The sequence below is a fragment of the Triturus cristatus genome, chromosome 2_2 (genome assembly GCF_964204655.1).
Source record: "Triturus cristatus chromosome 2_2, aTriCri1.1, whole genome shotgun sequence".
NCBI lineage: Eukaryota > Metazoa > Chordata > Amphibia > Caudata > Salamandridae > Triturus > Triturus cristatus.
Window position 1 is genome coordinate 968,597,750 of NC_140582.1, and position 27,742 is coordinate 968,625,491.

Below are 27,742 nucleotides of genomic sequence, written 5' to 3' on the forward strand. Positions count from 1 at the left end.
TTGGTTTACCCTCCTTCCCTTCAGGCTATTATTACAAGGCTAAAAAGTAGATGTCTACAAAAGATGCTCTCCATCAGACCAATTCTATGCTTCACCCCATAGCATGATACTGCTGTACACCGACAAATGCCTAGAACCTCCTTTTTGGACTTAGAATTTCATGGATACCAAACCATCATGGCTTACCTTTTGTCGAGCTATGCCGATTTAGAAACTCAAATACAGTTAACGCACGCACAGTAAGTTAGATGTCCTATACACATTGTTATTTAAAAATTAAAAAGGTATATTATTTACTTAAAGGTTTGTGATCGATTTATATAAAAAAAAAAAAAATACTTGAACCCAAACTGGGACAAGCAACCCTATTTTGTACATTTAGATTAGCTCTGAATGTGCATATCCAGTCAGGTCACAAACAGCTGACTCGTCATATTGCGGCCTGGGTGCTGCATGTCAACAGACAGTTCAGAATATTTCTGTGATTTATCTGTTTCCATCGTAATTTTTGAAAATTATTTGGCAGTCCCTTTTTCAGAGTTACTCTTGGTTCAACTGCCCGACAGAGGAAACTCTCATCGATCAGTCCGGGTTTGTAAAGCGCTGCTACTTACCTGTGAGGGTCTCAAGGTGCTGTGGGGAGGGTGCAGCGCATCAGACTAAGTGATGAGTTCATCCAAAGAGCCAGGTCTTGAGGTCCTTCCTGAATTGCGTCAGTGAGGGTGATTTCTTGAAATGGATGGGCAGGGTGTTCCATGTCTTGGAGGCGAGGTAGGAGAAGGACATTCCTCTGGTTCTGGTCTTGTGGATTCGTGGGATGGTAGCCAGGGAAAGCTGGGCGGAGATGTCTGTTGGGTCTGTGGAATGTGAGGCGGTGATTCAGGCATGCGGATCTGGTGTTGTGAAGGGCCTTGTATGCATGGGTGAGGAGCCTTGTATGCATGGGTGAGGAGTTTGAAGGTTATTCTTCTGTCGACTGGGTCAGTAGAGGTCGCGGAGGTGTTAAGTGATGTGGCTGTGATGGGAGATGTTGATGATTAGTCTTGCTGCAGCGTTCTGGACATTCTTGATTCTTTGCAAGAGTTTCTGGGTGACTCCTGCGTAGAGTGCATTGCCTTATTAGAGTGTGCTTCTGATGAGGGCATGGGTGACTGTCTTCCTGAATTTGTTGGGAATCCATCTGAAGGTCTTCCGAAGCAGGCGGAGTGTGTTGGAGCAGGCCAAGGAGACGATTTTTATCTGGCAGTCCATTGTGAGCGAGGACTCCAGTACAGTGCTGAGGTTTCATGTGTGGTTTGCGGGGGCAGGGGGACTTCCCAGAGCAGAGGGCCACCAGGAGTCGTTCCAAGCAGAGTGGGGCGGCTCCTAGGATGAGGACGTCTGTCTTCTCCGAGTTGAGCTTCAGGCAGCTGTCCTTCATCCAGGTGGCCATGGTTTTCATTCATTCGTGGAAGCTTTCCCTACAGACAGTGGGTTCCTTGGGGAGGGAGAGGATCAGCTAGGTGTCGTCAGTGTATATGTTGAGCCCATGATTCCTGACAATGGTTGCGAGGGGACGCCCATGTAACTGTTGAAGAAGGTGGGGCTGAGGGAGTAGCCCTGTGGTACTCAGCAGCTGATTTGTCGGTTTCGAGGGGTTTTGGTGGGAGTCTAACCCGTTGTGTTCTGCCGGTGAGGAAGGAACGGATCTAGTTGATTACCTTGTCTTGGATTGCAGCGTTGTGGAGTCTTGTGGCCAGGGTGCGGTGGCAGACGGTGTCAAAGGCTGCCAAGAGGTCCAGTAGGACGAGGGCCACGATTTCACCATGGTCGAGGAGGAAGCGGATGTCGGTGGCCGCTAGGAGGGCGGGCTTGGTGCTAGGATTGCTTCAGAATTTGGATTGGGAGATGTCCATGACCTGTTTGGTTTCCTTAAAGTCGGCAAGCTGGGCGTTGATGGCTTTTTCAATGACTTTGGCTGATAAGTGGAGCAGAGAGATGAGCCTGAAGTTCTTGAGGTTCGTCGGGTCCGCGAAGGGTTTCTTCAGGAGGGGGTTGATTTCAGCGTGTTTCCAGTCGTCTGGAAAGGCGGCAGTTGATTAGGCATAGCTGGGTTGTGATGGCGGAGGCGGCTCTGTGGAAGAAATGGTGCGGGCAGGGGGCTGAAGGTTCTAGGGAGTGGATGCTTCTCATGATCTTCATAGTCTGTGGTAAGTGGGGACCAGCTGTGCAGAGTTGGTCAGGGGGGTGGGGGTTGGGCGTCCGTTGTGGTGGTTGCCTGTGGGGTGGTCTTGGTGTCATAGATAGTCTTGTTCCTGTGGTAGAAGAAGGTGCCAAGTCTGTTGCAGAGGTCTTGGGATGGTGGGACGTCTGGCCTCGCTGTTGGGTTTGGCTAACTCCTTGATGATGCTGAAGAGTTCTTTGCTATTGTGTGCGTTGTTGGTGATTCTCTCTTGGAGGGCCTTCTTCCTTGTGGGTTTGCAGAGGTGGTGTTGTGCGGTGGTGGCGGCTTTGAAGGTGGCTTGGGCTTAGGGATTTTGTTGTTCCGCCATGTCTTCTCTGGCCGCCTACAGGTCTGGACTCTTGAAGCTCGGAAGTGAACCAGTTTGCTTTCCCGACGTGTTATTTGCCAGTGTCTTTCTTGAGGGGGTCAAGGGTGTTGGCGCAGTTTGTCATTGATTGGTGGAGGGTGCGTGCTGTGGTGTTGAGGTCTGAGGATATCGATGGTGAGGTGTCATTGAGGAAGGTGGTGAGTTGATATTCTGTGACTCTGTTCCAACTTCTGCCGCGTAAACGTCTGGGTTTGTTGAAAGAGAAGATGCAAGTGTGGTCTGTCCAGAAAGGTTTGGTGGTATGGCTGTAGGAGATGCTGTTTCCTGCTAAGAAGATGGGGTTGAATGTGTGTCCTGCTGTATGCGTGGGAGAGGTGACTAGCTGTTTAAGTCCTACGTTGGCAATGTTATCAAGGAGGGAGGAGGTGTTGGGATCGTTTTGGTTGTCCAGGTGGAAGATGAGGTGTCCGCGTAGGATGTAGTTGGTGGATGCAAAGGCCTCGAGTGCCATGAGGTTGAAGATGGCGTGTGTGAAAGAGGCACGGGGACCGGGTGGTCTGTAAACTAGGGTGGTGTTCGTGTTGAAAATCTCATCTCATCCTTGGATTACATATGCATCGTGGGTACTCAAACAACCTTCCCGACTGGCATAAGCAAGCCTGAATCAAGGGAGAGTGGTTGACTTATTACTGTAAAGAATAAAGGTCCAAGGACAGTTATCACGTCTTGCCACTCAAAACATTTCACTAATTCTCTTCTTCTGTCCTACATGCAACCTTTTTGAAATGTCATTGAAAATGCTCTCTATCTGGTTTTCTTTTGTATCCTATGGCAACCCTTTTTGCCTTGATACATTTACATTACATTTTTCTTCCCTATTCCTAGTGTGCAGCTTTGCTGCACAACATTAGTCTTGCTGACTTGGCATGTAAGATAAACTTTAGATGCAGTGCCTGAATATCTTTTTAGGTAGTAATAAAATAGAGGACTGTGCCTGCTCTCAACTGAAAGAAGGTAGTAAAAATGAGGATGTGGTCTGTTCTTAATTTAATTGCATGATTTCTTAAGCAGTCTTTGTTACACCATCACATCGGTCATTAACTAGAATATTGAACTATGTGCTCCACTGAGCTAAATTTGTCACTTTTTTTCCCCCACAGAGGGTGCAGAGAATGAAGCACCAGCTATTAGTGTTGCACAGAGGGAAAAGCACTTGCTCCATGGTTTAATTCATAACCTGCTCCCCCGTGTTGGCTCATCTGTGAAAACATTAGTTTTGGCTTTCAGTTCTGCGGTTTCTAGCAAAATGGTAAGCCCTCGCTTTGAGTATGCGTGACCAACATTTCACGCATTCTGTCAGATGGGTTCCAAACCTGTATGCTAACGTGCAGGGTACACACATCCTTCTCAAGATTTGTAAATTTGTTAATATTTAAAGTCATGTAGTTTAAATGTTGCTTGGACCTGATTGTATAGATGTATTCAGCAAGAGAAATTCTACAGACATGAAACTGACAGTTTGCTTTAATATTTTCTCAAATTGTACCCTATATCCCCAGGCACAACTGTAATCTTTTTTTTGTTTTTTTGGCCAGGTTCGACAGATGTTGGAACTTTGCCCTAACTTGGAACATTTAGATCTTACTCAGACCGATATATCGGACTCCGCATTTGAAGGGTTCGTATTTTCAGTATCTCTAACATTTGACTTGACTGTTGCTTATGTGCACTGCAACGTTTTGCATCCCGATGGACCTGTTAATCCCTGAATTTAGTTGATGTATCCTACACATTTACTTCTGACCACTGTTGATGCTTGTTGCACATTTGCTTTTATGTTGCGTTCTTGCTTAAAGACCTAAACATCTGTGTTTGCTTCTATAATGCTATCCCTTAGTAGTTCTTAATCTGCAGCTTTGTAGATACATTTCTCCTACTTGGGAGGCTCTGATGTTCACAAAGATTAAGTAGTGTCAATCTATTAACAAACGTATTTTTTTTTAAATAAGCAATTAATTGAACCCTAGACACTGCATAATCTGTAAACTGCTTCACTCTGCTTCTTCCGTTTTTTAAATTTTTAAATGAAAGGGAGTGGGCCAATTGACATCAGAGTTTTATGTAAAAGATTGATGTATGCATTTTAGGACTCCAGGATGACCCCTACTATTTCAATATACACTTGTTCAAAATCGTACTGTTTTGCCGATTTTTCACTTTAAAACATTTGATTCCGGTCTCAGCGTGCCCACGGTTGCCTCTCCCAACAGCTTGGTAAGCCCGTTATTTGCAATTTTGTTTTCTGTTATTTTGGTTTCATTATTTTATTTTTATTTCTCTCTGCAGCCACCATACTATTATGTAAAGTGTGTAGGAAACTGGCTCTATATATACTACACCAAAGTGAGGTATAGTGTGTGTAGAGTCCAGGTGACCACAGAGGTAGGCAGAGGTTAAAGTTATATAGAACCTTACTCTCTCTTTGTGGTAGAGTGGTTGAGCAGTAAGGCAGTATCTGGGGACAGTGTTAAGCATTTGATGTACATACTCAGTTAGCAAATGAATTCACACACTCAAGAACTGATCTCTAGGGCAATTGTTTTTGTATAAAAGTATATACTGTTGTTTTATTTTTAGAACCAAGCAAGCCTGGCACAGTTAAACATTAAATACTTTTCAGTAATAAGTTACTGGATATAGAACAGTTTGAAAATGCAATAGAAATTGTACTTTGTTTGATGATTTACAGGGGATGCAGTAGGTTGCAACACTTAGAAAATACAGTACATTGAAATGAATAGGCTTTTTCAGTAAATTACAGGTAAGTTACTTTTTACGTTACTTTTTTAACTAAATGCTGGATACCTAGATTCAGCACTGGGACATTTCCTGCAAACAGGTAAGTAAATATGTTTTGGTTATTTGTGCGATTTTTAAAGAATAGTTTTAGATTTCAAAACTTCACACTTGGAAACTTTTTGTAGGAAAATTGTCAGTGTTATCCTGTGGAGGAAAAACAGGTTATTGGTTCACAGGTAAGTAATCGACTGTAGGAGTTAAGGTTCTGGGGTTAGACTCAGGGGTCCCCCAGGGTCAGTGATGCACTGTTGTTGCACCCTCAGCGGCACTAGGGCAGCCGGGGGCAGAGTGTTGAGGCCCAATGGGGGCCAATGGGGAATAGGGGGCCTCCGGTTGGTGGCTGCTGGCAAGCAGGCCACTGGGTTGTGGCAGCAAAACTCCTAGGGTTAAGGTCAGGACAAATGGGGAAACAAAGTAGCACAAAAGGTGCACACTCAGCGGCACTGGGGCGGCCGGGTGCAGAGTGCTGTTCCTACGTCAGGTGCCCTGTTTTCTATGGAGAATCTCCGGTTTGCAAAAGCACTGCAGGCAGGGAGACGAAGGACTTCTGGGTGCGACCACCACTTGGAGAGGTAAGTTCGGAAGTCAAGGGGTTGGTTAGGCACCGTCGGTTTGGGCACACAAGGCTGTGGGGCGTCTGGTGCAAGGTTGCCTTTTGGGGTCGGATCTTCTTTACTCCTGGTCCGGTTAGGGGGGCCTTCTGGATTTAGGCTGCAGGCATCGGCTAGAGGCTTGAGGCTGGTCAGGGTTCACCAGATCTCTGCTCAGGATCGCTGGGGTGACCTCCTCGAGGTGTTTGTCAACTCGAACTTGGGCCGGGTTCAGCGGGTGCAGAGTGGACTGGATTTGCAGTCTCTGGCTGCTTCCGGAGGTTGCATTCGAAAAAATCTGGTGTTCACGGGAGAAGCAGTCTTTGGAAGTGAAGGCAGGCATGTTCTTCGGGGATTTCGAGACTGCTGGCTGCAGGAGACACCGGTATTTCGCAGGAGCAGGTTCGAGGGGAGACAGGCCTGTAGGGCTGGGCCAAGTCAGTGGGCGTCTTTCTCTTGTTAGCTGGCTGCACGGCTGTTCGGGCCTTCTTCTTTTCTTCTTGTCCTTTCTGGATCCTAGGAAGCAAGGTTCTGGATGCCCCCTAAATACAAGATTTAGGGACATTACAGGTAGGTAAGGGGCAGGGACCAATGGGTCCCTTCCCTGGGTTGGGTACGATTCGAAATCAGAACACGAGGAGTACACAAGCTGCGGGCTACCATGCCTTTGCTGATATTGTCCATTACATAGAAATCTTCCAAAAATTGGACTCCCAACTATCTGAACTGTACAAACGTCCACATGAATATACTTTTTGTCACTTTGTGAAGCTCTGAAGAAGTCTCTTTGGGAGACGAAACGCGTTGGCTATGATCCTCTGCCTGTGAAAATAAGAAATAAAGAGAAATCCTTTTAAGAAACACACATCTGGGATTTGGATATTTTTCTGTGTGCTCACTGTTTCTTGAATACTGATGTTGAATTGTTATGATTCCTTTTAGATCTTCATCCATGAGTATATTTCTAACTTTGGTACTTGATGTATTGAAGTTAGTTATAAATCTCACTTCTTGGTCACTTTTCAGTCTGGTTTGAGTGCACTCTATATTTGGTGTTAACAGTGTTTCTCTTTTCTTTGCGCCTGTTCTCCTCAGGGCATTGGTCAGAATTGCATCTGGGTACCCTCTGCTTAAAAATCTTGTGTACATTTCCCTTGCTTGATGTTTGAAATCTTCCTCCTCCGAGCAACATCGTCTGACTCTTAGAAACCTGTACGGAACGGGACACTCCATTTTAAAGGCAAAATACTGTTTGTGCTGATAGGTTTTCTGTACATTTTACTGCAGAGTTTTTTTTTGTTGATATATACTGTGGTGTCCAGATAGTTAATCTCCTTATCTTGTATATCATAAGTAAATTGAAGATTGAATGCATTCTGGTTTAGTGATTTCAGGAATTTTTCCAAATCCGCTCTCTCCCCTTCCCATATTAGGAAGAGGTCTTCAATAAATTGGACCTACAGTATTATCTGTTCCTTCTTCTCCTTGTTAGATTTTTTCCACATTTGCTCCGCTTCCCATGAGTACATTTGCGTACTTTGGGGCAAATGATGTCCCCATGGCCGTTCCTTGGGTTTGGAGAGAGTATTTGTTGAACGTGAAAACGTTGTGGTGCAGACAGGATTCTATCATCTACATTAACATATCCGTATGTTTCAACTAGGAGACTGAGCGTGTCTTTAAGAAATATCTGCAGGCCTCCATGCCATCTTGGTGTTGGGTTGAGGTGTTCAAGGACACCATATCCACAGTAGCCATTAGATAGTTTGGTTTCAAGGGAAGCTCGTTGATTCTATTGAGTAAGTCTTGTGAGTCGTGTAGATAAGATGGTAGGTTTTTCACATAAGGTAAAAGAAAGCCATCTATGAACCTAGATGTATTTTCCAATAGTGCTCCAATCGAGCTTACTATCAGTCTGCTTGGTGGGTTAGTGAGGTCCTTGTGCACCTTTGGTAAAAAGTAGATGGTAGGGGTTATTGGATAAGAGGTGTTCAAATACTTATATTCTTCTATATCCAGAAGTCCTCTTTCTGCCATTCCTTTAACTTTGAGGCGAACTGGGCCATTTGTACTTGGATGGGGTTATCTGGGAGTATTCTGTAGTGTCTTTTGTTTTTCAATTGTCCGTTCGCGTCAGTTAGATATTGTTGCAGACTCCTAATTCCAATATTACTCCCTTTATCATTCGGTTTTATAATGATATTTTTGAAGTTGTGTAAATCTTTCAAAGCTTCCTATTTCTTTTTCGTAACATTCTGTTTGGCCAATTGTTTCCTTTTTTCCGACTTGGTCGTCTCTAGTGATACCAAGTTTTTTAATTCATCAGTTACGATTTCATAGAACAGGTCAATTTTATTACCCATAGGTAGTTGGGGACAAAATTTGGATTTTGGTTTGCATCCACTTTTAGATGTCTTGTCCGTAGAGATTCCATGATATTCACAGAGACCCATCTCTGATAACACCTCAATGGAGGTTCTTTGTAATCCTGATGCTTCTCTCTCCAGGCATGCTAACGATTGTAGTGTATTCAAGTCACTGATTATAATAATGGTCGGTGTTGCGCTGGATTGGGTTGTCTTTGCATGCCATTCTTTGTTCTTCTGTAGGAAGTGTTTCTTTAATTTCACCTTCCTCGTGAATTTGTAAAAGTTTATTCTTGTATCTACAAAATCAAAGCCTGCATTAGGACAAAAACTCAGTCCCTTGTTTAGTAAAGTCCTGTGGTTGTCATCAATTATTTTCTCAGAGAGGTTGATGACCATATTGTTGTCTTGTGCTTTTAGTTTCATTAGAGCCTCTTGTTTTGCATTCCTCTTCCCTTTTGATCTTCGGGTTTTCCAGGATCGCGTTTGCTCTTCCCCTTCCCCTCTGTCTTGTTCATCTGAAAGAGTCATTTCCCCTGAAAAATCCAACCTGGGGAAGGGCGTTGCGGGATCATAGTCCCCTGAGCTTGCTTCAGAGCTCTCCACGCTTGAGGTGGTTGGCATAGTGCCAGTGATGTTTATTGCCGCAGTTTGTTTAGCATACAGGTAATACAATTTTCGTGCAAACGTATATATTCGTCCTGCAGCATAGTCTCCTTTATCTCTATTGAACTTCTTTGCTTTTTTCTGTTCTACCTCTTCCTCGTGTTTTTCTAGCTTCTTTTCCATTTTCACTAGTGCGCTTTTCACATCTTCTCTGTCCTTGTGCAAGCCCAACACTACTTGGGAGGAGTATGCACAGCATGTTAATCTGCAGCACCATGTGCCATAAACAGACGTTTACAGGGTAAGTATTTAGTTCTTTGCTAATACTGCAGTAGCTGTCTGCTGAATTGATCTCGTTTGCAATATACATGGTGGACTTTGGGTCAACCCCTTGGTCATTTTTGGATGGCTTCGTTGATCTCAATTGTCTCCTCTTAATTTGATTGCTTTCCTCCCTATTTGTGTCTGCCCAAGCTAAGTAGCAAGATGAGTACCCTTCCCTTGCTTGCATTCAGGGAACAACATTTTTGTTTTAGGAATGCACATTTATTTTGTTCTCTGCCCCTCTTACACCCTGCCCCCTTACACTCTCTCCCCAGTCCCTTGTACCCCCTCCCTTTTCCACCTCTTACCATAATTTATCATCCTTATTCAACTTTTTGGCGCCTGTCACGTTCACCTTAAAAATAATATTTTTCTCTTAGCAAGGAGACCACCTGCAATGTGTATGCACTTGTGAAGGTTTATATCATTATAATAAACACATTCTAAGATGGTCGCTGAATATGTGCGTGTATACATGGCTGCCATCTTTCAGTGGACTTGCTAAAGTAATACAAACACATTCAAAGATGTCCATTATGCATGCATGTGCATTCTTGGTGGCCCTCTTTGAACGGGGTTTGTTAAAATGATGCACATATTTGCAAGGATGGCCATCTGGGATGTGCGCTCATCCTTGGCAGCATTCTTTGAATGCAATATGATGCTGCCAGTTCTAAGAAGGGATTTGCAGATTTGCAATGACTACACTAGAACTTATTTTGTTGGTTTGTGGTTTGCAGGTACACCTCCATTATATGTAGTTCAATATAAAGCCATGAATTCCGCTTAGCGATGTTTAAGGAATCAAAGCCTAGCAGAACACACAGCCCCTTATGATTCATGTGAAATTGTGAACTCTTGTTGAATTATATTTGTGGGTTTTCATTTTGGCAAAGAATCTCAAGTCACAATAATTAACCCTCAGCTAGAAGCAACTACAAATAGGAAAACACTGTATGTGCCTCAGTTGAAGCGGCACTGTAAATTCACAAACTCTTTGAAATCCAAGACTGGAGTAAAGGCATTGCTTTTATTTAAGGGATTTCAATCATTTCTTTTCTGGCTGTCCACTCAAAGAGCAGTGCGCCTCCAACTCTACTCCTGCTCAGAGTGCAGTGATGGTTCCAACATTTAACTGCTTCTGAAAATTAAAAGGGAGAAATCGCCTACGAATTCTTCCTTTTTCCTGCTGTTTCTCAAGAGCAGTCGTATGGCTGCTTATGAGATCTAGACTTCTCTTAATGAAATACTAACACTTTTCCATTTTGGCAGAGATGTAAATATCACTGAAATGAAACCTCCGTGAGAAGCACTTACAAAAATGAACATACCAAGTCCCCCACTTGAAGCATGTGCTTCTGGTAATTGGCAAATTATTTGAAATCTTTGATTGTAGTAGAGGTGTTGTGTTGCACTAAACAATCTCAAGCACAACGTCCAGCCTAACAGGGCAAAGGGGAGCCTGAGCACTCGGCTCTTCTGCTTTGGGTGTAGAGCCGGTGCCTCTAACCTTTAATCATGTTATGTTGAATCGTATTGAAGGCCACCAAATCCCCTAGAATCGCCCCCCTCTTTTTTTCGTTTTTTTTCCCCGTGGCTTAAGAGCATAAAAAAGCATTGGCTAGGCAAGCAGATTTGAGAACTGAAATCTGTTGGCTTTGCCAATGCTTGTAATAAAATGAAAGTCTACTGGTAATGGATGGACTAACATTCTCAACACAGTCCATAGCTATATGGATAGTATCCTTCATTATTACTTACTCTCAAAAGTCTAACAAGGCTCTTATATGTACACCCAAGGAGCATTCCACAACAGGGAAGGCATTTACTGCTCTTTTTAAAAAGTACCGTCTTAATAACCTATTTGTAGCCTACCAGTTAATACAAATTTTATAAACATTATTCTATAGCCTCTTTATGTAAGTTTTGTATGTTTGAATTCCTGATTCCCTTGTTATTCCAGTGCTTTAACTGTCATGGAGTGAGGCGATGGGCTTGCTAATCTATTTTTCTCTGAATGTCAGAGGAAATGCGATATTGTAGAAGGAAACGCTTCTAATCCTAGTTCTCCATCACAAGCATGTTCATGGATATTTCTTGAACGTCCCATCCTTCTCCAAGTTAAACCTGGAACATGGTTAAGATTTGATAATAGTGTCTTATGTGACCAGTTAATGTGCATACTGGCACAGTATAGGATCTCTAAGCAGTGCGACAGTGGCAAAACTGACACATGCTAAAGCTTGTTCCTACAAGAACTATTTTCTTTTTGTTTTTTGTCTTTTTGAATAGGTTTGAAGTTTTCTTGTGTTCTTCTTTGGGATGATTCTCATTTGCTTAGTCAAAGTAATGACAGAAATACAGGCTTGTTTTCTTGACAAAAGGGAAACCAATTTATTTTAAATGGGTTTGAGAACCTGAAGATTTAAGGTTCTATTGTTTATGAAATAAAATGTATGATGTGGAACTCTGATTGCAAGTAATCTTTCCCTTTTTGTACTTAACCCTCATCCTATGGCAGATATTTTGGCGAGAGGTTTCACCTTGTTTATTTGTTCCCATTTGCAGTGATTCTTCTGTCGGTGGATGTCGGAGTCTTCGCCACCTAGATCTGTCAGGTTGTGAACAAATCACTGATGTGGCTTTACAGAAGATGTCAAGTGCTTTAGGGATTCTGCCCTCTCACAAAAAAAGGTCTGGACAGGACAAAAATATGAAGACAGCCTGGGAAAATCAAAATGATCCTATGCAATCCTCTAAATGTCTGCTTGATATCACTAAAAACCACATGGGGAAGCAAAACTATAAAGAAAACCATTGGATGAAACCCACCAACTTGGGAAGGTTCCATTCTTCTCCTTTCATCTGGATGTTGGATGCTGAAGAATTAGCTGATATCGAAGATGCTGCTGAATGGAGGAGTAGAAGTGTTGATGGAGTTTGTGTAATGGAATCTTCACCACCAGGTCTTGGTTGTTTTGGGTCTCGCTGTTGCAGTAAAGACATTGTTGAGCTAAGGACTAGTTTCTGCTGGCAGCAGCGCTGTACTTCTGCCCCATTCACATATTGTAGACATTCGTTTTGTTGTGCTGGATCAACATTAAGGACTATACAGTCACTCCCAGAGTCTTCTGCACTGTGCAAAATGAAAACAAGGACTAAGCAGTCAGAAGTAAATGACGTTAATTGCTCTGGGAGTGAACTGCCAGATCACAAGACTGCTAGAGTTCTTCAATTTCTTAGCCTGTCTGGGTGTCATCAAATCACAGACCACGGTCTCAGGTAGGTGGAGTTCCTTTGAGTGATTACATTTTCTTATGTTCACAAATGTAGTATCAGTAGGTTATTCTACAGCCTAACGTTTGCGGTCTGGTTGCATATGTCACATCACTTACACATTGAGTTGTTTGGCCCAGCAATATCATTCCTTCATTTTAATATTATGTGAAATGCAGAATTGGTCAAGAGCATATAAAAATCAACTTCATCTTGATCAGGTATTTAAATGGTTGGGAGTTCGCCAAGATGAATACTGGTTTAACATCTTATCAGTCATATATATGACATCAGCCTATAATACCAAAGTAATTTCTGTCAAACCCTCGTGTCTTTTCTTTTCGAAATACCTTTTCACAATTTGCTAAAAGTAGCAGTGTCCATTGACATGTACAGCACATTACTAACTTTGTGCCAATAATACCTACATTGTGTCCCAGCTAATCCAAGGAAATTGAACTCTGGCCCCTTGTTCAAAAGGAACTCCATTATCCATGGCTGCCCAACGGTTAATTGCTTTTTCTTCATGGTTCAGAGACCAATAAAGACAAACTGGTGCAGTGGTCTGCCAGTAATTATGTCCAGCTGGCTCATTGGCATTTAGATGCCATATGGAATGCAATTCCTTGCATTTCGCTAATTTTATAACCTATATTTGAAATAATCCTGTTTTATGGGCTAGAAAGTATGCTATAATGAAGCTACAAATTTACTAAATGGAGCTAGAAAAACACTGGACCGCTTAATTTGATATCGAAGATAAAACCTGTGTTGTTACTGCCCTCGTCCTCTGGTTACAGATAGCGTTAAGTATTTTCCAAAGTTTGCGTTATTGTTATACACAGAGAGGGGGTTTAGGTCACCCCCCTTAACCATTGGCTTCTGTTTATCAGCCTTCCTATGCCATTGCTTAAAAAAATATTATTCGCACTTTAGATCATGCCAGATGAATATTTCTTTGTAACAGTCATGCTTATGGAGTTTAGGTGTAAGTCTTATCAGAAGCAATGGAGGCGCATTGATTCTGCAGGCTGCAAAATGTTACAAGAACAGATTTGGCATGACACAAATTAGACATGTCATTAATGCAAGTCATAGAGCCTTTGTCTGCGGCTGCAGTGAAAATGGTTATTCCCACCACAGGTACAGCTTGATGTTGGTGCAGACAGCACCAGTTCTACCATTGTGTGAAGCTGAGGTACGAAGGGATTGATTTATAATCCCTTCCAACACACAAGGTTCTGGCTGTGCGATTATATTGGTAACAACCAAATCCCCTTTTGCGCATCACCTCATCCATCCTAATATTAACTCTTGGGTTTAGGTTCCACGCACCTTTGCTTGATGACACTTTCATGGAGTTTCACAGAGTTTCAGGTGACAGCTGGCTGTGACCAATAGAAAGTGTGCCAGTCTAATTCCTGCATTATATCACCCCATGGCCTAGAGCTCCTGAAAAGCTCTAGGCCATGTGAGCAAAATGGCTTTGACCAGTACATCTTTAAAATCTAAGAATACATTCATAAGCCAATGAAACCCAAGGTCTCAATTAGTGGGTAAACACAAGAGAAACTCCATTAAACCAATTAGTCTTTGGGCTCCTGGGAAGCTTTGCACGTAGAATATTTACAGAAACACTGCAGCTGCTAACTGTTCCGAGCTGGTTGCTGATCAATGAGGATCAGTTAAGGATCACTATCTGATAACCATATGTAACCCGTTGCTGCAAGTGCCAGGGTGCAGATAACCCATGACTGCCAGCCAGTGACAATCTTGCTCAGGGTATAGCCTGGGCAGGTAGTTCATATAACAGATTAGTGGAAAGAAAATGTCATACAAAATGGACAGATGGGCTTTGGAGTAGGTGTGCCAGGATGCAGGTGTGTAATCCACTGTGCGGCCACTCTAAGCTCTAAACTGGTTCGCCGTTACTGTGCAAGGGATAGAGCTATGAGTTTCTACTGATGCATCAGTGTCTTTGTTGGCTGTGCCTAAGCAGCGATCTGGCTGGAGTGGGATATAAAAAAGACACCTCTGTTTCTGCCTGCTGCTAGTCTGTTGGGGCTGCCTCACATAGGCAGGCCTGGCCAGGCCAGTCCTCTGGTAACCTTGGAGCAGAAGGAATAGAACAATGGTAGTGAGTTGGTATTGTAACAATGCTGATGGTTTTATTTTTTATCATTTGTCTGCTTATGTTAGTCAAATCTTAGGGCACATAGTTAAAAATAACCATTTTAAACTATATTGTGTCTCTGATTACTCTTGTTGTGGACTGATATGAGAATAATAATGAAAAGGTGTTTCTAATTCCCACCATTCCTGAGAGTACTCTAAATCGCTTGTTCTGGGTTGTCTAATCATTGGTAGCTTCGAGATATTAGAGAACGAATGAGACACTGATGCTAGTCGGATGGGGTTCTTGGTACTGAGGTGAGTTTTTTGGTACACCACAATTCACTGAGGTCCTTGTTTCCTGCGCATAGTCCTGTGCATGAGCAGAATCCCTGCAACATCGCGCACCTAACGTTTTGTCTTATGATTTGAGACACCTTAGTAATGCTTATATTAAGTCCACAACGCCCTCACTCTTGTTTCCGGATAACGGGAGTGACGGTTTTAACCTGCCTATTAGTTACTATATAGGCTCGATCAAGCTTGTCAATTAAAAAGGTTCTTTCGTTATACCCTTTTTGTACTACTGTTAGTATAGATTGTTTTTCTTCTCTGTGTCCTTATGGCTGAGGTTGCTATTGCGACGCATAGCCGCGCACCACTCCGGCGTCATTTGACGCAGTTCGGGGTGCCTGACGATGGGATGTCTATTATATTTGTAGTGAGTGCCGATGCATCATATCCCTATAAGTTGTTTTACTCTTGGGTTACCTTGCCGGCGGGGAGTGCGGACGATAATATGTTTCACTCTTACACTCCTACGGCAGTCCCAGCGGATTATACTCCATATAGGACACAGGAGATTCCGGTTTCAGCTTGGCAGCATCGTATTTGGTTTAATGGCGCCCTCCCCCACACGGTTACACTGGTTCGAATGGGCCCTTTGTCCATTCCAGGGGCCACTTGGCCGGTGTTGGCCGGATTTACACCTCATCCTAGTTATTTACGTGCCACGGTGGATGAGTCATGTCCGCTCCATACAGCCCCGATTACAGTTCATCGGGCTTTGGTACAATATGTTTCACACAATTTTCAGGCAGGGACACCTGTTGTTGCAGGGCAACCAGCTGGCCCGGCCGGGATTGTTATTAGTCCCGTCATGGTTAATTCGGTAATGGGCAAGCGCCCCCAGAATAAGGACGATTTGCCTTATTGGCTTGCTGAGAAATTTGACCAGCTGGAAGAAGTATTTCCAAACTCTACTCCTGTGGAGAAACACAGGATACTCACCATCAGTTTGCAGAAAGACTTGGTCCCAGAAGTGGCAGATTGTGATAACTGGGGTAAGGTTTTTGCAGCGGTCTACTCAAAGTGCTTCGGCACCCCGTCTATGGCCGTACTGCCCTCCGTGATCAAACATGTTCAAGATCAACACGGTCCGGAGGCGGCGGTTGAGTTGGGAATGAGGCTTGTCTGTGTGTTCCACGTGATTGCCACTCTCATCCTTGGTAAGCTCATGGGAGATGCGGTTCACTTTCAAGTGTTGAATGCTCTGGCCCTCGTAGACGACGTCGATAAGCCCCGAGAGTTGCCTAAAATTATTGTGGAGGCGTATAGGACCATAGGCCGCAGTAGTTTAGGGGTTAAGCCTTCTGTTCAGACCACGGTTGTGCAACAGATAACTAAGATGGGTTCGTCTTTCAAAGACGATCGTCCAGCTTTTCCTAAACAAAATTGGAGAGCTAAGAAACCAGGGAAGCAGCAACAGAAACAGGGGTCTCGTCCAGCGTCGCCTGTACTGCCGACTGGTGAGCGGACTTATGACTTGCGCGATCGCACTAGAATTAGGTCTCCTGATAGATTTCAGGTTACTGAACAGCGTTCTCCTCGTTCTTCACAGGAAACATCGGTCTCACAGTCTGGTGGAGGAGAACGTGGCAAAGGTCGGGGTGCCCAACAAGGACGTGAGCAACCCAGTCAGCCTGACTGTAAAGGCAAGCAGGACGAGTTTGCACATCAACGTCCCCCGTTTCAGAAGAAGAAAGTTGCTGCACTAACAGTGAGGTATGCCACAGATCTTGAGGACACAACTTCGGAACCTGACAAGCGCACTAACGCTGCTCGACAGCGCAGCGGAGCTTACAGTAGTGCGGTAAGCACTGCGTGCATATCTGGAGGCGACAGCAACTGACACGTTCATTACTGTAGAAACTGCGGATACTAGAGTGGCTCCCCCTGACAGACGTTATGACATAGTCCTTTTAATAGAAGGTGACATAAAACGTACCATAAGAGGGATTTTTGGGGCGAATCTGACCTCTCCATATGACATTCTATTGGCAGAGGCGGACTGGCCCCCAGCTTTCGTTTTGGCCGCTCCTAGAGGGGAGGAGGTAATCCTCCCATCCTTCGCGCACACAGTGCCGAAGGATCAGGCTCAGTACTTTGCAGAAGAATGGGCTCAGGTGCTTGCTCCGGCTTTGTACCGTACTCTGGTTGGGCGGGATAAATTGTCATCAAGCCACTAGAACCCTTTACGGTCTATGCCCCAGGCTCAACCACAATAGCCCATGCGCCGTGAAGCTAGATCTCATGTCGCAGACATCCTTGAACAATTGGAATATCAAGGTGTTATTGAAACGTGTGTGTCACCGATGAATAATCCTCTATTCACTGTAACTAAACCTGATGAGTCGTACCGCCTAGTTTTGGATTACCGGCATTTAAACTTTCATTGTCGGACCTGTGCTGTACAGAATACCCACAGTTCTGCCCTAGTTGATAGTCTCGTGAGGAAAATATTTAAGACCATACTTGACATATCCAATGGCGCTTATAGCCATAATCTGTCCTCGCTTAGTAGTCGGTGGACAGCTTTTACTTCTGGCGGCAAACAAAAATAGTTTAAGCGATTGGCCAAGGGCTATAAAAGCAGTCCAGGCGTCCTTTCCGCACGTGTAGTCTCTCTGTTAGAGAGCATTACCCTGATGCGTACTCGTATGCTGATATCTATCTATCTCATGGACGACGAATTATGGCCGCATCTGTGTTGCGTTGACCGCATCATTGTCATGTTTGCGGACTTCGGTTACAAATTCAACTTTGCAAAGACACACATTGCAGAGTATACAGTGTTGTTTTTGGGCTATGAACGCAACAACGAAGGCAGAGGATTTGCGCCTCACTTCCTGGAGAAGTGCGCCTGTTTGTGTGCTCCGACAACACTGAAAAAATTACTCTTTGCTGGGATTTTTAAATTTCGGGCGTACTTGTATTCCCGATTATGCCCAGCGTATCAAGCGCTATATGCCTTGGTACAACCTAATTTTTCCAAATCGAGCTGGCTGCCGGAGCATTCAGCTATCTTGTAATCTTTGCAGGCTGATCTTCTTGCTTCAAAGTACTTACTTACACGTGATAACCACACTAACATGGGGATAAGGATTGTGCCTGGTGCAGTGGGTTTCACGTACCTAACGTTCAATGAGGGCGACACAGTCCCCATTGCTTTCAAATCACACTTGTACACTTCGGCTGAAATGCGCTTTTCGACTTTCGAGAAAGTTTTGACTGCAGTGCAGATGGCGATTCTGAAAGAGAGAGCGCTGTCGCAAGGGAAACGCATGTTGGTTGTCACACCTTAACCTGCTTTAGAGGCAGTGACGAAAGCCAGTGTACCTAATTCTAAAGCTTTGCATCCACGTTGGATACAATGGGCCACTTCCTTGACATCGCCAGATGTCACCTACATCTTTGATGCCTCATTGCAAACTCCGGAGTATTTGCAGTATGAATTCGTTCATCCAGGCCCCCTGTCTGTGTGCCCGCTTGAGGAATACCATTGTGTCATTTACACCGACGGTTCGGCGCAACCGGCGACGGAATCAAAGCATGCATATTCAGTGGCCTGCGCAATTGTGGCTGGTACTTTCGTGAATGGTGAATTCAAGTCTGATGTGCATACGCAGCCATTGGGTGATTGTACTGCCCAGTTGGCTGAGCTACGTGCTCTGGTGCTCACACTGGAGTTTGCTGATCCACGAGTTACAACTCTTATAGTGAGTGACTCATTTTACTGTGTTCAGTCTTTTAACGACCATTTATTCTTTTGGTCTCAAAATGAATTTCGTGATTCCAAGGGTAGCACAATCAAGCATAAAATGCTTTGGGTTCGAGTTACAGAACTTAAACAGAATCTGCCTCTCGTGAATGTATTTCATACTCTTGGGCACCAGCAAGTTGGTGTCCATGCTGTTGGAAGCAGCTTAGCTGACAAGGCAGCGAAAACAGCAGTGGCAACATATCTAGTAGCAGCAGTTACAAGATCCAAAAGTAAGATTGATGATGACATCTTGGCAGCTATTGCTGCAACCGAGAAGGGAAGTAATTACCCGAGAGGTTTCCCTTCTAAATACTCTTATCATTTAAGTCCTGATAAAGTTCCTTATGTGAGAATTAACGACGTTGGTGACAGATTGATTCCCAGCGCGGGCTTCAGACTTTCCTTGATAACAGTGGCTCACGAAGGCATGGCTTCTGCGCATGCCGGCGTTTCAGCGACTGTTACTCTTACAACAACATTACTGGTGGCGTAGGTTGTATAAACATACTAGAGCTTATGTTCTTAATTGTGACATATGCCAGCAGATTAAACCTTCGACTGCTGCGCGCCCACCACAAACACAGTTGTACATATCTAATAAACCACTTGGGTGTGTTTATTTAGATCACTGCGGTCCTTTCTCCTCTGATACTGCATATACAAAATCTTAGTTGCAGTGGATTCGTGCACACGTTTTCTTTGGGTATGGCCACAAAGGAATGCTGATGCTCGAACTGTCTTCAGGGATTTGCGTGTCTTTGTGGGAATTTTCGAATGTGGTACCCTTCATTCTGACCACGGTCCTGCGTTCGCCTCTAAGGCGTACAAAGAAGCCATGAGATCTTTGGGGGTCCAAGTCAAATTTTCGTCTCCAGACCGGCCTGAGGGCAATAGTGTTGTGGAGCGAATGAACCGTGACTTAAAGCAATCCCTGGCAGCTAGGGTCTTAGGCACTGGTAGGAACTGGTTAGCCCATCTGTATAACGTTCAACGTGCACTTAATAATCTCCCTAGAAGGTCTCTGGGTGGGCGGACCTCATATGAAATGCTCTTTGGCATAAAGATATTTGTTCCGGACCTTGATGGTTTAGACATGGCGACGGCGGCCGCACCCTTTGACGTAGATGATCACTGTGCTGTATTACAGAATCTATAAGAGACCAGAGACGGTCTTGCAAAGGAACACTTGCACTCCACGACTGATGCTGCGCTTCAGATTCCGGTAGTCCGCTGGCTACCTCGAGTTGGTGACCTGGTCCGCGAGAAGGTGGAGAACAAGGAGGAGTTTGGCCCCTCTTCATCGTGCTCCAGTACCAGTGCCTGGCGTGCAGGGTACACGAACAGTCATTTTACCTCCACTTCCTGGTTGCTAGGATAACGGGTACATCTCCATTGACAATGTCAAACTACAGCGAGTGGCCGATTCTTCTTAGTATGACTCGAGCGATCTCTTGTCCAGCGATGCTGAGAAATTCTGTTTTGGCTCCGGCGTCTACCACCAGGCCTGACATTGCCATCGAGATGCATACAGTTACTAATCATTTGTTGCCACCGGCGGCTGGTGTTCCACCTGAAGATACTGAGTATGCTTATCCCACAGATGTGTCGTTGCCTGGTTTACAATCAACTGCAGTTGACCAGTCACGTTTTTCATTTGACACTAACTCTATGACTTCCAATCCCCCGTCGAAAATTTCTATTCTTGCTGCTTGGTTTAAAAGACATTTTTTAATTCCCCTTGGACTTGCATTTGGCTGCTGCTCATAAGTATATTTTTGTTTGTCCATTGGATTTGTGGTGGTATTTTTTCATCTTGTAAATGGACACTATCTCACCGAAAGATCTGCAATTAGATTAATTGATGGAACTTTGGCCCCCCACTCCTCATCGCACATCATGAAAAAGGAACAGGACTTTTGTGAATATTTCTGCCAGGCCTGTGTTGGATGGGATTGTGTGGGATGCTGTTACATTTCAAATTCATGGTCCCACAGAGGTGATTAATGTCCCCAATATACTTCGTGTTTCTATGGGGGATGTTGTGAAACAAAACATCCGCTCTGATGATTGGGACGTCCAGGCCATAGAGGCACTTTTTTCTGATTTGAAATATTATGCTGTTTTTGATGCTGAAGATTTGTATTTAGACACGGCTAACTATGGGGAGTTGTTTTGCTACCAACACTATGGCAATCATTTTCTGCATAAAGCGAATGCATTTAGAAATTTTGTCAATTGCACACAATGGGAGCATTGCCCTGCGCCCATTGCAGGCAGCTCTAAAACTTTAGTGAACAAATTTACATATTTTACTGATTTCAGTCTATCTGAACCTGAAGCATTTTATTTTAAAATGGCTGCGGAGCCAGCTTCTAAGGTTAGACTGACCCACACTAAATTATTATATTCCAAATCCTTTATGGATGATTTGGCTATAGGGGGGCTATGAGCTGTGGAAAGATACCATTGATCTTAAATCACTTTGGGGTTCTAAAACGTGGCAGGTACAAGCTACAGAAGCTCTGCATAGTGCTTGCCTTATCCCAAACCACATTTTGTTTTTGAATTCTACCATTTTTCAAACCACTTGCTTTCGATTGGCTACTTCTAAAAGATGAATTCACCCTCTGTTCCGGATCTGGGTGCTTATCCGCAATGGGATGATCACACAGTTCTGTCCATCGATGCGTTGCAGTCCTATATTTTTAATACATCCTTCAATATTTCCAACTTGGATCCTGAAGGATGGTTGATATGGCAGACGAGCTCTGATTCCTGTCAACGTCGTTTTCTGGGTCTATATCTTGACTATACACAGGTTAGGGTTGACCCCAGGTTTGCATCTCCTCATTCTGTTACTACCTGTTCTGTCAGAATTGGCTGCAACATTCCACTTTAGCATCTGTTAAAATTCATTTATCAAAATTAAATGACAAAATAGATTTTGTTAAGGGTCCTGTGGGTGGCAGATCCAAAAGATGGGTGTATGCTATTTATAACGAAGTGTGGAAATTATCTCAAATTGAGGCTGCTTCCAGATTAAGAGCTGTTGATCAAGCAAATCTGGAAAAAGTGCTAGCTGTAATCGATAATAGCATTAACACCCTTTCTTCCAGAATTTATACATTAGATAATATTGTTTCATCTGTTGTGGATATTGTACAGGATGATATGTCTGTTTTATGCCATGGTCAAAATCAATTGCGTTCTATTATTCAGTTTGCATGGACTTTGCAAACATTGAAGTCTGGGAAAGTTCTCTGGGACTACATGAATACATCTTCTTTATTCCTGCCGTTTAATCGGACTGCAAAACAACAATTCATGTCCATGAAAGATGAAACCTACTCATTACTGCATATTGGAAAGTTAAAACCTTTACCTTTCTCTGTGGCTGAATCGAACTCAGCTATGTGGCTTATCCACGGTTTGATCACCTTGCCGTTTCCATTGTTTAAATTCAGTTCATGTATGAAACATTATGCCCTAGGCAGATATGAACCATTGGGTACTTCTTTCCTGCATGAAGTTTGGTCACTCCTATTTACATACAGGTGCAGGAGAGAGGGTAAAGAAGTTTATTTGAAAGGAGAGGAATGCACTTCCACACCTGATCACTCAGTAGTCTGTAGACACATCCAATTGCATGGCTCATGCAACGTTCAGGCACCGAATTTAGCTTGCATTCTAAAGGGAAATCCTGTGCCAGCAATTACGCCTACTTTTACGTTATTGGCTAAAGGTAGTTATTTGCTTTTAAATAATGAGGCATGCTGCGGGATGCTAATAGGAATCCTGTACAATGTAACTGTCTCACAACGCGTAGTATGCTGTAAAAATTTCCTTTTTCCACCCCCGCATGGGAGACTCGATGTATCCATCTGGCCTTCCATCCCAACCTTGAAAGCAGAGTTCAACAAGATGAGCAGAATAAGGGCTCTATTGTCTCAAAAAGAAGTCGGACTGACTTCCTCCCGTGAAACATTCGTCCTTCATGTAGCTAACACCCGCACCGAGGTGCATGCGCTTTTAAATACTGATCTCCCCCTTCATTTCGGTGCTCTGATTCATACTATATTCAATGCCTCGTCAACAACTGGTTTAGCGCATTTTTTCAAAGTTGTGGGCTCCGGCCTCGTGACCTCCTTCCAGACAATCTTTGGTGTGATACCGGCATTTTTTCATTCTATTTTTTTCCAGCGTCTTTGGTGGGCTCCCGTTGATTCTCGCCCTCACTGCTGGTGTGCTCCTGTTGGTCTGCTTGCTGCGCAATGGCTGCACAATTTGTATCACAATACAGCCTACCCCGGCTGCTCCAACTTCGTAACCGGATGCTTGAATATTATTGAACATTACCACTGGCCACTTTAAGCCTAGCCTATGGATTGTCCTTCCGGTTTTCCTACTTTTACTTGCGTGCAATCTGTTTGTCATTGCCTAGATTGTCCTTTCGAATGGGCTCTGGATTTGTGCCTGTGTATTATGATCGACTGATGAGTCCCTTAGTGGCTCATGAGTTTGACTCTTCTGGTATCGGGATTATGGCCTGTGGAGCGGCACATGGAGTCCTAGGGAATTGGGATATCTATACGGCAGCGTATGACTTCTTGGCGAGACGTTATCTTGAAGAACATGCAAGTTGTCCTCATACCACAAGTTTTTGAGTTTTTTCCATTGTTTTTAACTCCACATCTAGGCTATGTCGAGCCTTTGCGAGATGTTATATATATTTTTTTCATTTTTCAAGCGGGTTTTTTGAACTTTCACTACCAATTATATGGATGGACAATACATGAACTTGTTTCTGTCTCTGTCGAACTTGAACTCTGCGTTCCTAATTTGCATCCCTATTTGTTCGTGGTCCGATCAAGGGAGGGTGTAGTGTAGACTGAGCTCCAGGTACACACATTGCTATGTTAGCATAAGCGTCTTAGAATTAAAACGCCATCTTGCCACTTTTGCTGCTTTTGCACACGACACTGCAGGTAGCTGTTATTATAAGAAAACTGCTTGCTTGCTTTTTCTTCACACGAGAAACGGTCTGTTGTTCACATCCCTCGGCGTACACCGCGACCTTGGTCTGAACACTGTGTGCAGAAGCAGTCAGGGCCAAATAACAATGTATGCTATTGAATTCATGTTGATCGGCCCACGCTCTAGCCATAACACGCACACAGCTGCAAATATCAAACTCGAGTGCCTTTAATATTGCATTTTTCATGCATGATTCAGACACTTTGGAGTAGACCTTTTCCAGACACAGAGCAGAGCTGATCCTGTGATGTGATTCACCTAAGCTGATCTTTATGGTATGGGGTTCCCCATTCAAACCTAGAGACCTTCTAATAGTTTAATAATACTAGCTTTCTTATGAAGGGAGGGTGACTATAATACACTATCATTTATGACATGATTTCTCCCTTCATTTTATATGGTGTTGTAACAATGCTGATGGTTTTATTTTTAATCATTTGTCTGCTTATGTTAGTCAAAGTACTGAATCTTAGGGCACGTAGTTAAATATAAACATTTTAAACTATATTGTGTCTCTGATTACTCTTGTTGTGGACTGATATGAGAATAATAATGAAAAGGTGTTTCTAATTCCCACCATTCCTGAGAGTACTCTAAGTCACTTGTTCTGGGTTGTCTAATCATTGGTAGCTTCGAGATGATATGGAGAACGAAGGAGACACTGATGCTAGTCTGATAGGGGTTCTGGGTACTGAGGTGAGTTTTTTTGGTACACCACAATTCACTGAGGTCCTGGTTTCCTGCGCATAGTTCTGTGCATGAGCAGAATCCCTGCAACAGTTTCCCCTTGCTTAAAAAAAAAATATATATTTTATAAAAAGCCGGCATCTCGCCGGAGGCCTGTTTCTGGCGTGAATGATGGTATGTTACGTCATCAGCAGTGCATTGGGGGGCGCGAGGTATAGTTAGCTCAACTAACTATAATGGGCACATTTTCTGGTTTTGTACTAGTGAAATGTCCAACTCACTGAAACGTCCCTGAAATGCAAGTGTGTGTGTGTGTGTGTGTGTGTATGTATATGTATATGTGTGTATGTATATGTGTGTGTGTGTGTGTGTGTGTATATATATATATATATATATATATATATATATATATATATATATATACAACCACCTACCACAGCAACACCATGTAAGAAGGCATGGACACTAAGTGGTTCAGGATTCTGCATCTTCTTTATTTGTTCAGGTCGCCCTCAACCCCAAGCACAAGGAGAGAAGCATTTCAGCCTCCAAGAGGCCTTTATCAATCTAGTTTGGCACTATACTGCCCCTGTGTTATATAGCCCTTCCCACTGGACTAATGAGTAAACCTAGAAGACATACTATGAGGTATGAAATCAACTAACAGCTAGAACACATCATATGCATGCTGACTACAGCTGAAAAGCAGCATAAAATGCAGGTAAGCCATATCTTACATAATAATGCGCGCAGTGCGTGTATTTAGTTTAACTCCTAATACCTACAATGAATACAGCATGGACAATTGTACATGTAAATTACATCGACATCCAGCACAGTGGGATTAAAATGGGCATTAAAACTGTGCAGCCAAACATAAATCTTGTGTTGCCTTCATATCATAAAATGTATCGTAACAAATTAAAACATCGATGTTGCCGTTCATTGCTGTTCATGTCCCATAAGCATTGCCAATGACCCGGAAAGCTCTCCCGAGCTGCTATCAAATCCGCATCAACATGACCTCTGACCCCAAATGCAAAGTCACAATGAATTTTGCTGTGATATCACACTGCTGATAAAAGGCACGGGGACCGGATAAAGTGTAGTCTCATCTCGGGGTTACATATTGAAACAAAGAGTAAATTTGTACCTCCCAGTCAATCGAGCATGTGCTCCAAACCCCTCGAGACTCCGAATTCCATAATGCAACTGAATAGTCAGCAACTCCGTAGGCAATCCGAATGCTGTTGTAATTGCAGGGTCAGTGTCCAAGGCGTCTTATAAGGGGGCAAAGGCTATTGGTATTAAAAAAACTATATTGAAAAACGGCCATCATAAAGTAACTTAAAAGACGGCACAACTTCGGGGGTGAGGGGAACCCATCATCCAAAAATCAATAGCGCCAAAACCACCTCACTACGTCTGCATCGGCCTCTGCCGTACCCAGTCACCAGATGGTGCCAGCTTTCCGGGCAAGGCATTTCTTTCTGACAAAAACACAGATCCCATGCTGGGAGTTGCAAGAACCGCCCTGCTACGAGACCCACATCCTCTACCACAGTCATCCTCGTTCCTCTTACTGTCCACACAACTGGGGGCTCCCCCAATAGCACTTCAGTACTCCTCCACAAAGTCGGTCTGAAGGGAGAGCCACAAACAACTGGCGTTCCATGAAAGCATGACGACCGCTCATGCTGCATCTCAATGAAACAAACAACCCCCTCCCACAGCAACACCATGGAAGAAGGCACGGACACGAAGTGGTTCAGGATTCGGATATATATATATATATATATATATATATCCATATCCCCCCCCTACTGGCAGTCGCCAGTAGGTAGTTATAGTTAGGACCTATTTTCCATAGGAAATCCGCAACATTCTATTTGGAATAACGTTGGCGTCGATTGATGAATTTTCACGAAATTTTCCAAACGTTTGGCCAGCTCCAGTCCGCTCCTAACCTGAAAATTTCACGGTGATTCGTCAAGCGGGGGCCGAGAAAAAAGGGGGGTCCCAAAACGCATTTTCCCATAGGACCTGTTGACGCAGCTACAGCCCGAAGTGCTGAACGGAATTACACCAAATTTGGCAAAGAGGTAGTCCTCAGTTCAGACTTGTGCCTTTTGCTTAAATGGTGTAAATCCGTTCAATAGTTCCTGAGAAAATCAAAAGTAAAATCGCATATATATCTGGGCGGAGCCTAACCACACATCTCATCGTGAGATCTGATTGGCTGTCAGCACTTCATCCAAGAAGTGTTTGCAGCCATCTTGGGACCAATATACATGTTAGCATCTCATTAAAAAGCATTGCAGTTAATAGAAGGTTTTAAGACTTTAGTTACATTATAAATCATTTGTTGATGGTACCATACCCATTTTAGGAATTGTGGTGTGTTCCAAGGTGATTTTACCATGTGAAAAAGCCTTCTGCTGTGATATCATGAATCATGTTTGAGAGAGAACTATTTTCTCATGCTTTTCCCACAGAGGTTTGGAAGGTGATCTATAAGCTAAACTGAGAGCATATTTTCTGTAAATTCACATTATCTTTCTCAGTCATGTGAGAATGAAGTCTGACGTATGGCACACCTGAAGCCATCTTGGTTGGAATAAGGTGGTAACTCTTAAAACATTTAATTTAAAAAGGAACACAATGAGGGGGTTCATTTTGCCATAGAAAGTATGATTAGTGCTGCAGAAAGAAAAATTAGGGCACATTTTTAGTGACTTCTCAAATCCTCTTCTATTTCATTAAAAAATTCTGACATGCAGACTGAAACATGCACTTTCAATACTAGCAGCAGACTTCCCTGGTGAGCAGTAGCTTTACTACAGTGATCTAATAAGCAACTAGAGTGCTAACATTCTGAATTTATGGCAAATGTGTGACACATCTGAATGCCTTCTTGATGGAATCAAAGTAAAAAACTGAAAGTATTTCCTACTGAGTAGACTGCAGTAAATGAGGAAAGTCGGAAACTTCATAACAAATAAATCTCCCAAGATGGCCACCAGAGACAAAAGAGCCCAAATGTAGCTCAAATATCACCCAGATGTAGTGTGTTGAAGTGTTACCTTGATAAGACCAAGGATATTCGTAGGTCAGACCAATTGTTTATTAATTATGGATCAGTCAGGACCGGTCTCGCGACCTCTAAGCAGTCCATCTCTCGGTGGATTGTGTCCTGCATACAATTGTGTTATCAAAAGGCTAATAAGACCTTAGGGGGTAAACCTAAGGCTCATT

The 27,742-nt window shown here is 43.5% G+C and overlaps 1 protein-coding gene across 1 annotated transcript in view; it reads left to right on the top strand.

Annotated features, from left to right (window-relative positions):
• Positions 1 to 27,742, top strand: part of FBXL5 (F-box and leucine rich repeat protein 5) — a 266,441-nt gene that overhangs the window by 80,131 nt on the left and 158,568 nt on the right. The window contains exons 7-9 of the mRNA XM_085642397.1: positions 3,692 to 3,840; positions 4,127 to 4,209; positions 11,845 to 12,558. Of these exons, the coding sequence (XP_085498523.1) occupies positions 3,692 to 3,840; positions 4,127 to 4,209; positions 11,845 to 12,558 (946 nt within the window). The remainder of the gene's footprint in view (positions 1 to 3,691; positions 3,841 to 4,126; positions 4,210 to 11,844; positions 12,559 to 27,742) is intronic.